Genomic DNA, 11,925 nt, shown 5'->3' with positions numbered 1-11,925 from the left:
TAGGTTCTTTCCACTTCTTCCGTTGTTTTACAGTACCACTATAAAAACGATGCAATATTTGCAGTTAAGAGTAAGCTGTCAAATTCTTTTAACTTGTTGCTGAACTAACTTTTAAATTAAGCTTTGTTCTCCAATTTTGTCCTAATTACTATTTGCTCTGTATTTTTTTTATAGTTTATAATTTAAAACACTGAGTGGAAGTACTAGCTGCACCTATCACTGTGAAGTCAGCCTGTTGATATACAAATGCTATCACCCTGTTAGCATATATTAATCCATAGTAATAAACAAAGCTGTAGTACTACAGGGGATCTGGTGTATTTCCATTCACTCCTCTCCTCCCCAAAACACGTCATGGATTGAAAATGAAGGCACAGCTTTGAAAATAATTCATGATTACAGAAAAATCAATGAGTTTGTACCGAACAGTCTAACTGTGCCTGCTAAAACCTGAGTCTTCTCCAAAATCAATTTAGAGTTGCAGTTTGCTCACTTGAAGTGAAAATGATTGTCCTTACGTCCATGGTAAGCTTTCTGGGAAGTCTGAGCTTGTAAAATGTACCTGAGGGAAAAGCACTGGCCCTAAGCCCAGGAAACTAAAGCACCTTAAAACTCCTCTGTGTACCAAGTACCCATCAGGGTCTGCTGCTGCTTAACCCTCAACAGTCTGAAATCTATCCCTGCAGGTAACCCCCTGCACGAGCACTCCCAACATTGCTAGCCTCTACAGCTCCTGTTCCGTAGTTACATAATGATGCTGCCTGTGCAACGGGAGTTCTGAAATCACCGCGAACATTTCCAGGGGCTTTTTAACTCCAAGCTGTACCACCAACTGATTTTTCTAGCTGCATCAAATGAAATTCCAATTTCAGGCTGAAACAGCATTCAGCTGCCTCCGTGGCACCCATATCATATTCCTCAAGCTGATCCCTGTAAGTCTTCAATGAAAGAATGACAAATAGTGAATACTGGCTTAGCAGCAAGGCACTTTTTACAATAACTTTGAAGCCTCTGTAGGCGGGAGCCTGCAGACCCTCAGAAGCCCGAATAACAGAGCCTGACCATTTCGCCTATTCCAAACACCGCAGGGACCGGCGGGATCCTCTAGTTTCACTCTAAAAATCTCTTTTTTTTTTTTTTAATTTCAGTAAAATGGAACAGCATGTGTAATCTCGAGTACATGCAACTTATTTGTGTATCTGAAAGTTTTGGGAAAAAAAAACCCAACCTATGCTGGGCAGCTTTCCAATACCTAAAGGGGGCCTACAGGAAAGGTGGAGAGGGTCTTTTTACAAGGGCGTGTAGTGGTAGGACAAGAGGCAATGGATTTAAACTGAAAGAGGGCAGATTTAGGTTAGATATAAGGAAGAAATTTTTTACGTTGAGGGTGTTGAGGCACTGGAACAGGTTGCCCAGAGAAGTTGTGGATGCCCCATCCCTGGAAGTGTTCAAGGCCAGGCTAGATGAGGCTTTGGGCAACCTGGTGTAGTGGAGGATTTCCCTGCCCATGGCAGGGGGGTTGGAACTAGATGATCTTTGAGGTCCCTTCCAACCCAAACCATTCTATGATTCTATGATGTCTAGATCCAAATGACAAAAAACGACACCCAAACGCAGGCCCGGCGCAGATGATGACGACAGGATTGTTCCCGCACGCCCGCTCCGCACCAAGCCCGCTGCGCCGAACAGCCAGCACGAGAATGAACAAACCAGAGAGCGCCCCCTCCGTCACTCTTCGTGCAGGCGACCGAGAATCAGTCGGGCTAATCGTCTGTACCCTCCCCACGGCTTTTTTAGCTCCAACGCACCCGCTCCCCTCTACGGGGACCCGGCACTGCCCGCCCCGCCACCCCCGCGGGCCCCGCGCTCCCCCCCGCCGCGCCCCGGCCCTCCGCGCCCGCCAGCCCAAAGGCATCCACCGCCGATTCGAGGGACGGCGCTAGGCATGCCTAGCCGATGCCGGCGGGGAGCGCGCACGCGCGGGCCGGCGGCGAGCGGCGCCGGGCGGCCCATGGCCCTTGGCGGCGGCGCGCGACGATGACCGACTACAGCGAGGAGCAGCGCAACGAGCTGGAGGCCTTGGAATCCATCTACCCGGACTCGTTCACGGGTGAGCCGCGGCGGGCCCGCGCCGCGCCGCGCCTCGCTCCGCCGCACGGCCGCGGCCAGCCGGTGCGACGGACGAACGGGAGGCCCCGCCGGGCGGCAGCCGCCCCCTGCGCCGTGCCTGCCCGGGCTCCTTCGGTCGTCTCCTCGCTGTTAGCTGCACGGGATGAATGTTTTCCGTGGGTTTTTGTTTGTTTTCGCTTCTCCCTGAGCGGGCGGACTGAAGCTGTCGATGGCGCTTCTCGCCGAGCACGCGTAGGAGCGGGCTGCCGGCGCGGCCGGTGCCGCCGCCCGGCGTGGGCACCCGCGGCGGCGTCCGAGCCCGAGCTGTGGCTGGCGGAGGGGTGCCCTGTGGGGAGGCCTTCCCAAAGACGCGGCCCGAGGTGGGAACGGGGGAGCTGGCGTGTGTGGCGGCCGGTTTTCCAGCCAGGTAGCGGGTTGTCCGAGCAGTGTAGCGCGGGGTGTTTGGGGGAACTCAAAGGTGCTGTTCCTGTTCCCTCTGTAAGCGCCTCGCCAGTGTATCCCTTACTCCGTGTCAGATCTAGGGGGGAACAAAGGCAAGCTTTAAGTCTCAGGTGCAGTACGTCGTGTTGCTGAAACTTTCATACGACGGATACGTTGGTTTGTCAGATGTTCAGGGCTTCCTGGCTACCATCAAATGATTAAGAGTAACTACCACGCTAGCTAATCCCGCGTGGTTATGGTGCTCAGTATCTAAAGAATTTTAACGATGAAAAAAACCTGTTCATTTTCTCTTTACTTCCTGCAGAGTATCTACCTACTCTGCCTGAAGTCCCACAGCAGCTTAATTGGCAGTCACTTTATGACACAGACATTTGCCCAGTATGTTCGCCCATTGTTTTAATCTGAAAATCTTTTGGGTTCTTTAGTTCTATGTTAAAGGTATAGGAACTGATCTCTGGTAGCTGGGGATGCCTAATCACTGATAGCGATATGGAAGTAAGATACTTTCATATAGCCTCTGCTCTGATGTGTGCTTGGAGTTATTGTTCGTTCATGTAATGCTTGTGTGCCCAAAAGAAGAGGGAGGAAAAAAATGGTGGTAGTAGTAGTACATTAGCAATTAGGCAAAATTCAGTTAATACTGGAGAGCATATATACTGGATTGGGCATAGGTTATAACAGTGATACAGAGCAGTCCTTATTTGAGGATATGATCTGCAACCCACAGTTGTGCCATGAGGTTTCTAGTCTGTGAAACTTCAGATCACAGGGCTTGTGTTTTGTGCATCGCAATAGAGTTGCTTGCCTGTCTTCTAGCGGCCTGTTCACGCAAATTCATTCTAGTACATTACTTGGGTAGTACGTTCTTGAAGGAAAGCACTATGTAGTCCTTTTTTGTTTTAAGAAGCATTTGTTACATTAAGCTGTCCTAAATATAGAAATAGGTGCAGACATACTGTAAAAATAGTCCAGGGTCAGGAGTGCAGTGGATGTTCATCACACATGTCTCACACAATAAAGCACATTAGCTCCGGGAGCTTTCCGCACACATTCAGTGCGCTAACATAGGTCATTTGATGGGAGATAGTTTTGCACACTTTTTGGAAAAGTGAGACTTTCAAAAGAGAAAACTTTCCAAAACATAAACTTTTGGTATTGATTTCATGTGCTGTCATTCACAGAGCACTCCAAACATGACATCATGTGGAAAATAGCTGTTAATTGAAAAGCATTTATTAATAGAGTAAAAAGGCCCTGACACCGTATCAAAAGCTTCTTTGCTTCATTAGTCCTTGAGAAGTTCACTTTTAATGATGTGAAGAAGAGTAGTTGTCTCATTTCAGAAATCTCTCTTTTTTTTTTTTCTTTTTTTTTTTATCTTCGAACAGTATTATCAGAAAAGCCAACGACTTTCACAATCACTGTGACATCCGAAGCAGGAGAAAATGATGAAAGTAAGTTGATCATGTCTTAAACATATATAGGAGGAGTTTCTGTGTAAGCCTAATTCTGTCGCTGACAACTAAGTATACCTCCACTCTAAGTCCTCTTAGAGGCCTGATCCAAGCATTCCTCAGAAAATGTACTTCAAGGATTCTGATGATGTGTGTTTAGTTTACAGAAATTTTGCTCTGTGATGAGGGCTGCTTTCTGACATGCTGAATCTCAAATGTTTTGTGGCATAGCTTCAAAAGTAGGAGTTGCCGTCATCTTCGTAGTAGCTCAGAGCTGTGTTCTGAGGTGATTTTTTTCTTGCAACTGTGTATATGCCAGCCACGTGGGAGAGTCAAGTCTCTGTGTTGAGAATATGCAGCCCTCAAGCAACAGTTCCAGAGCAAAGAGCTCTGAGTCCCCAGTCCCTGTGAATTTGTTGAGTATCAGTAGCTGCATGGGCTCCAAGCGAGCATTGCTCCAAGTAAGTTTGGGAGCTGCTGTTCTGGGTTACTGTATCAGAAGGAAGAAACTAGTGCTGTCTCCTTCAGTTTTAAAGGAGGAAGCCCTGCTCGGAGCAGGTGTCTGTGTTGAGGAGGCTGCTGAGCTGCCAGCACTGTGAGTCTGGAACTGAAGGAAGTCTTATCCTTGGTATTCTGGCAGGATGCGTGAGAGGAACTTGATTCTCTTTTGTCTTGTTTCCATGTGATCCTATCTCTGGGTGGCTTCAGGTTGAATGTGTTCTCCTTAGGCAGCTCTCTGCCTAGTAACTTCTACTGGACATTGTGTCCTTGTCATACGACTTATGTGTGACCCTGGTACCCAGCACAGAGGTTGATGCTCCAGCCAGGCACACAGAATTTAAAGCATTAATATGCTGAGATTCTCTCTAGATCTGTTGTTAGGACTCTTGCTAATTTTCTCCACCTTTAAGTGGAATATGAGGGAAAAGAGACTACTGCTTTAGTACCCACCGTACCACAAAAGACTTTCCAGTCTTTCTAAAGACCTTTCAGATGTTAATAGCCTGTAACTACTTACATAAGGGTAAACTTCATTGTCTTTATTTCTCAGAACTCTTGCATTATATTTAAATCTCCTCATATAGTTTTAACCTCTGTGTAAAATGACCGTTCCTTTAAGATAACAATATTTTATATTTTAAAATCTTTAGGCTGCTGATGCAATAGAAAAATATGCCATTAAAGTTATATAGAGATATCACCATAATAATACGTGTTTTTTATCTTGTAGCTGTCCAAACGACCCTTAAATTTACCTATAGAGAAAAATATCCTGATGAAACTCCACTTTATGAAGTTGTCTCACAGGAGAATCTTGACGATAATGATGTCACAGACATAATAAACTACTAGAACAACAGGTAAGGAAATGGAATGTCTCAATTCAGCTTGATAATCACTTCACACTTTAGCCAGAATTTCTCTCTCAGATCAGTTGTATTCCGGGATATGTGCAACTGATTTGAAACCTGTACTAATTCTGTACTGCAGGGACTGACTTTGAGATTTTATGTTGGTAAATGACATGATTGAAGTAAATTATGTTAATGAGGTAAAATACAGGGCTAATTCAGTGTGCACAGGTACAATAACGGAATGGAAGTGCTCTAGGGCTCCCCCTCTTTTGCTGTTCTAGCTTAAGATGAATTTATTCAATATTTGTGGAAATAAGCCACTTTTATTTTATTTGGAAAGATTAAAAAATGCTATGTTGATTCTTGGTTCTTTTTAATAATGTACTATTTGTAGTGGGAGGAATCTCTTCAACCTTTGGGGTCTGTGAGAGTGCATTGTGAAGGAATGAGAAGGAAACGCTTCTTTGGCTTCAGGAATTCTTGACAAGTTTCCCCTGCGTTAAAATTGCCATAATTTGTTCAGTTGGCATTCTTTCTTGTCAGTGTATTTCATATAATCTTCCTTCCATCAACTGATGTTTTTAGTTTTTCCTGGGAAACTGTCCCCCTTCAAAGGAATAAGCCATTTCAGGAGAGGAGGGGTTCTGAGTGACTGCTGTCCCTTATGATTTATGATCATCTAATCTTGGAGTTGTGTTCCTATTATAGGTTTTGTTTTATTCATGAAAAAGCTTTCCAGATGTCTATAACACGCTAATAACCTGAACATGGAGATCATCATTGGTGTTTTGCTGTGCACCCATTCGGGAGTAACTTTAACTGGACAGTTGACTTAAATTTTACAGCAAGCTGTTGAGACTGGCGCAGAGAGTCTCAGTTGTGTTATTTGCATTTGCACAGCCTGCTGCTTTCTAAACAAACTTATGCAGTCAGCTGCTGAGGTTTGAGGTTATCCTGTTTGAAGTTGCCTTCTTTGTGTTGCAGGCAGAAGAAAATTTAGGAATGGTAATGATCTTCACTCTAGTCTCAGCAGTACAGGAGAAATTAAATGAAATAGTGGATCAAATAAAAACACGAAGAGAAGAGGAAAAGAAGCAGAAAGAAAGAGAAGCAGAAGAAGAAGAGAAAGTATGTAAAATAATGTTTTGAACTTAGTTTCCTGCTTTTTTTTAAATGCGCGGGTTTGATGCAGGAGCAAGTCTCGGTTGCGGTGGGAGAGGAATATCAATCCCAAAGTTTATGGAATTAAAACTTAAGGACTAGAAGACCCTTTAGTGCACTTAAGTGATTTTTTTTTTTCCCTCCTCATTTTCTGAAGCAGTCTTTTAAGAGACGTGTTGCATGTTCACAGTCCCTTCTAGCGTTACTTCCTAAGGTAGGGGCAAGGATTTTCCCCAAATGAAATCAAAGTTGCTGTATCCAGTTTGTTGCTTGAAGAGGGCAAGAGGAGATGGGGAGCAAAAAAGACTAAAATGTGGCGTGCTGCACACAGGCTGCATGGTCTGAGGAAGTCTCTTTTCCTTGGTAGACTGAGTGGGTAGGGTGGAAGCAGCGGGACCAGTCTTCAAGAATGGTTTGTCCTCCCTGCACGTGTCCTTTTTACCAACGATTGTGGAATAGTTTTTCCCTTCATGGAATGTGCTGTGATAAGTCCAACTACTGAGTCTTCTCTTTCCTCCTCAGAAATGGCTAGAGGGTGATGGGACTTGCAAGGTTGAGTATTTCTGAAAATGGCAGAAAAACAGCTGGAAAAAAAAGAATCCTTTTTTCTGTCTCAACAAAATAGAAAGGTTAATATGTTTTAATGGAAAATATTTCAGTGTAGATTGCACTTAAGAGTTGATAAGAAGTGCTGCCTACTTATGGATAACCTGTGTTGGTGTGTTTCGAACTATTGCTCTGTAGGTCCAAAAGTAGTACACAGGGTTTTTCCGTCAGAATTTCCACCTCAGAACAGCTCTCTGAAGGGAGAGTCCCATGACAAAAAAACAGTAAGAATATGTTCTTGTGTATTCTCAGGGTTAGGATTAATTTCTCAGAATACTTCACAGCAAGCAGTGCTTCTGGAATGTTATAATTTAAATAATTAAGAGAATGCTCATCTTCATTCATAGCTTTGCAAGTTTTGTTTGCAGCCTTGTTTTCTGTTCTTTCAGCAACGTTTTCATGGCACTCCTGTTACCATTGAGAATTTCCTAAATTGGAAGGCAAAGTTTGATGCGGAACTCCTAGAAATAAAAAGGAAAAAAATGAAAGAAGAAGAACAAGCAGGCAAAAATAAATTAAGCGGTATGATTTTAAACTGTTCCTGAAGTTTTTGCAATGTTATTGGACTAGAACGACAAGCCTAAAAGTAATTTTTACACTGGAAGATGGTGGTAGTAAATAAACTCTTAATACAGTGTTTGATTCTTTTCCTCCATGTTGCATGTAGTCTTTCTGAGTGCTGATTTTGGGCTAAATACAAAGCTAATAGATTTGGAATTTCTGCTGAAGTCATTAAGATTCCCAAACTGTTTGTTTAAGCTTCTTCAGTTTTGTGCGAGACAGTACACCACTTGGAGCCGCTACTGAGAAGCGTTGTTCTGGGAGAAATAGTTGGGGTTTGTTACGCAACAGAAAGAATCTGCATCAGACAGTTTATTAATTTGGTCTTTATTGCACTGGACTTCAGATTATTCGAGCACGTGTACCAGTTTGGGATGCTGTTGCTGGAGTGAAGCAACACAGAGGCTGGCTGCTGCACGTGACAAGCTCACGATGACTAGTGAAGGTGGCTCTGATGTTTTGGGGAAGAGCTTGTCATAGCAGTGGTTTTGGGCTCTGGGCTTTGCGGATTGCAGTTTGTCCAGCATAAAGCAAACTCTAGATCCAGTGAGGAAAATGTTGAGGAAGTTACTTTTCTTATGAGAACCTGTAGGTAAGAATTAAATCTTGGGCATCCTCCTTCACACTCTCCATGGCTTAGCTTTGGACTGGTTCTCCTGTGATTTTTGGATCTACTTTTTAACCTGATTAACTGAGAAAACATGACCAATGTGATCCTTCTTTATCACCGGTATCTTTTCTCCTCCCTTCTGAAGACTCTTGAAACTTTGGTTAATTTTGATTAAATGTGACAGAGATGGAAATTTTAGTGGTAGTAAGTTTCATGAAAAGCTGTACAGGGCAGGAGACATGGCTTGATTCCCTTCTGAAGAGAATGCATTTGGGAATCTGCAAAGACGAGATAGTAGAAATCAGGCTGCTTCTGTTTTTTCTGTTCTTAAACTTACTGTTAGCATGCTGTGTCTGTTTTCCTCTATACAGGTCTAGTTTATGGAAGTTCCTCTTCACAAAACTAAACCTAGGCTTATTCTCAGATGTCACGAGTGTAACCCCAGTAGAAGTAAAAGGTGTCTTAAATGAACACCAGCCAGTCTTGTTGGCAGAAGCTTGCATAAGCAATGCAAATATAGATGGGAGATGTGTAGTTTATGTGGAAAGAGTACTGAGCTTTTCTTCCCCTACCTCCCAGTTAGAAAGGTTTCACCTTGCTGCATGTGATGTTTCCTTCACAGATGTGTGTGTGTAGGAGCTGGTGATTTGTATGTAGATCCAAGTTGCTTTTCGAATGGGGAGGATATATGGAAAAAGATGGAGGAGGCAGCTAGTTTCCTTTCCAGTCCTCACAGAGGATTTGTTGTGGAATGCAAGATGAGGAGTCAAATAAGGAATGAACAAAGGCTGTGGGGCAGTACAGTGTAAAATTTCCCATGCTCCATTATTAAAACCTGAGTAAAGTTTAAGTGATTATAAGAGTAAAGTTTAAGTGATTATAAGAAACAGTGACCTGTTTCACAGGTAAGAGGAGGAAGCCTGTTGGTGTGAAAGAATCCTGGATGAATAGTCAAAAAATCAGAATGAGAAACTTCTAGAAATGAGTAGCTTAAAAAAAAAAAAAGAAAGAAAAAAATACTTTTAATAAATTACTTTGAATTCTACTTGTTTATATTTTTTATTATTATTATTTCTAGGTAAACAGCTGTTCGAAATGGATCACAACCTTGACACCTCTGACATCCAGTTCTTGGAGGAAGGTAAATTTCTGTTTGTTCCACAACTGAAAGACAGTGGCTTAAAACAGGTCAAAGTTCCTAAGCAAAATCTGTGTTATATTTCTGACTTAACATCTTACCTTAGTATCACTTTTACATTGGAAGAACTTTCTACAAAGTGCTGTTTTGCAGATTGAACAGAAGTGATTTTAACTTCTTTCAAAAGCAAACAAAATATTTTCAAGATGCTAAAGTGTATTTATTTGCAGTTTTGAGCTTGAGTTGATCTCATTTCTCTTGCTTCTATTCAAGTGTTTGGGCTGGAAGAAAAACCAAAAACAAGCAAAGCAGAACAGAAACAAAACACAACAAAAATACACCACCCAACCCTGCTTTTTCTTTTTTTTTCTAATAGCCAGCCTTCTTACTCCTGATTTCAAGCAAAGGTCTTGGAGTTCAGTCTCCTTCTCTCCGAACCTCAACACCAATAGTAAACATCTTGAAGGTCAAATTGAACGCTACCTGTCTCTGTGCTGCCCATTTCTTCTTCATGGTTTTATGCAGATTTCTCTGTCATCTTACTAAAAATACCTGACCTGTTGCCAGCTGAAAATTTTGTAAGCCTGTGCCAAAAGATGTTAAACTTGGAAAATCCGTTGGAGATAAATCACAGTCACATACCTCTTTTAATTGTCCATACTGCCTTTTAGTATCATTGTTTAAAAGACTGATTTTTGAGTTAAGACAATTCTTTGATGTAGCTGCATTATCTACTAGTATTGCAAAACACACATGCAGAAGAGAGTCAATAATTTTCTCTGCAAGTAACAATTTAAAAAAAAAAAAGTTATTTCTGAACATCAGTATAGACTTGAAATGTCAGTGATGGGGGAAGTGAGTTTCTTTTAGTTAGAGGGCATAATTTAACCATGTCTTCCTCCAAAATGCCTAAAGTGAAGACGGATTGTTGATGAAACATTCGGCTGTCTCAAGGGAAGAACAGATTTCTGCATTTGGGCTTTGTGCCCGAATGACTTGGAATTAATGCGTTAACTTTTAATCCTGTTGCTCTCAGTGATGAAAACCTGCTGTTCTTATTGCTGTTTGCATTCTGTCATACATTCAACAGGCCACTAACTGCAATTTAATATTACAGTACTGTGTGATCAATAATACTAATTTTCACGGCTTATGCAGGATAGTGGCGTAAGAAACAGTTATAATGGCTCTTTGAAATCCGGTGACAGAATAGACCCTTTTTCCGGGGCGAAAGATGCTGCTGTTGACACGCAAATAAAATCGCGACAGTCCTCAGGTCGTGTCTGTAGGTCAGCGTCATCTCTTTTAGAATAAAATGTGAAAGCATGCAAAGCTTCCCCTGGCTTTTAAAATTTAAATCTGAAAGCAAATGTATGTATGTAGACATATAAATAGTGTGTAAGGCTCTTTTTCTGTGAAACTTGTGTGTTTCTGTGGCTATGGTAGTTCTAATTGTTCCTGCTGCAAGGTCCTGAGCTCCTTCTTTATCAGTACCTGGGAGACAGGATCTCTGCTTTTGGGAGCTGTAAGTGTTAATTTCGTTCTCCTAATGGATTCTGAAGGCCTGTGTGACATTTCTCTTGATTGGGTTGGTTTTGGTAGGTGGAAAAAACCCTTCACTTCAGCTGTAAAAAGTTAGTGTGGTGTTTCCTTTTCCGTATCTAATTGATATATAAAAAGCCAAATAAGTTAACAGCTACCTACATTGAAGAAAGAATATGAAAGTGTTGTGGATTTTGTTGTTCAGGTACTGTTTTCCTACTTGTATGAAAATAAATTATTTTTCTATTCTTTGCAGCTGGAAACAGCGTGGAGGTTGATGAATCTTTATTCCAAGAAATGGATGATTTAGAGTTGGAGGATGAAGAGGATGACCCTGACTACAACCCTGTTAATTTAGATAGTGATTAGATTTTTTTGAACAGGCTGTATCATCGATATGGACATATGTAAGGAGAGAGGGGCAGGCAGGAAAGCCACAGCATCTGTGGTTTTAGTAATGTGTATTGGTTTTCTTTTTTTTTCTTTTTTTCCAAAGAAAAAAAAACAAAATACTTTAAATCCAGGAGCATGGTCTTCTGATGAATTTCATCGTAAATAAATTTACTTTAATATTTCAAATGAAAAATTTGAGGAATGCTGATCTATCTAAAAATACTGTTCCATTTTCTTTTTTTTTCCTTCCCACTTCTGTAATTGTCCTTTGAAGAGGTGTGACAAGGAACAAGATGGAAAGATGTTAAAGCCAGTGCTAAACACACCTGCGTCTGAAGGCTGAGCAGCTGTTCTGCTATCTTCCACCTAGGATATACATGGGCAGCTTTGGTGAATAAAAGGGATCACGTACTATGCAGTTATTTTTATTTTTATTTTTTTAATTTCCTCTGTGGAATTTTATAACACTTCCAAGTCAGTTCTGGTGCCCCAACCTATCAGCTGTAGGTAGGCAGCACCAGTCACCTTTGGCAT

At 42.0% G+C, this 11,925-nt stretch overlaps 1 protein-coding gene across 1 annotated transcript; it reads left to right on the top strand.

Moving 5' to 3' along the window:
• Positions 1-2,014: 2,014 nt before the first annotated feature.
• Positions 2,015-11,695, top strand: RWDD1 (RWD domain containing 1). Its single transcript, XM_086632126.1, has 7 exons — positions 2,015-2,110; positions 3,960-4,025; positions 5,257-5,371; positions 6,349-6,508; positions 7,537-7,669; positions 9,397-9,459; positions 11,255-11,695. The coding sequence occupies exons 1-7, from the start codon at positions 2,038-2,040 to the stop codon at positions 11,365-11,367; spliced, it is 723 nt and encodes a 240-aa protein (XP_086488252.1). The 5' UTR covers positions 2,015-2,037; the 3' UTR covers positions 11,368-11,695.
• Positions 11,696-11,925: the final 230 nt, after the last annotated feature.

The sequence above is a fragment of the Tauraco erythrolophus genome, chromosome 2 (assembly GCF_009769465.1).
Source record: "Tauraco erythrolophus isolate bTauEry1 chromosome 2, bTauEry1.pri, whole genome shotgun sequence".
Taxonomy (NCBI): domain Eukaryota; kingdom Metazoa; phylum Chordata; class Aves; order Musophagiformes; family Musophagidae; genus Tauraco; species Tauraco erythrolophus.
This window is presented reverse-complemented; position numbering and strand designations above follow the sequence as displayed.

Excerpts from the sequence above, each read along its gene's own strand:
- RWDD1 (XM_086632126.1), top strand. The coding sequence starts at position 2,038 with ATGACCGACTACAGCGAGGAGCAGCGCAACGAGCTGGAGGCCTTGGAA. Across the intron at positions 5,372-6,348 it reads GATGTCACAGACATAATAAA|CTTCTTTGTGTTGCAGGCAG; the intron begins CTACTAGAACAA and ends GTTTGAAGTTGC. Across the intron at positions 7,670-9,396 it reads AGGCAAAAATAAATTAAGCG|GTAAACAGCTGTTCGAAATG; the intron begins GTATGATTTTAA and ends TATTATTTCTAG.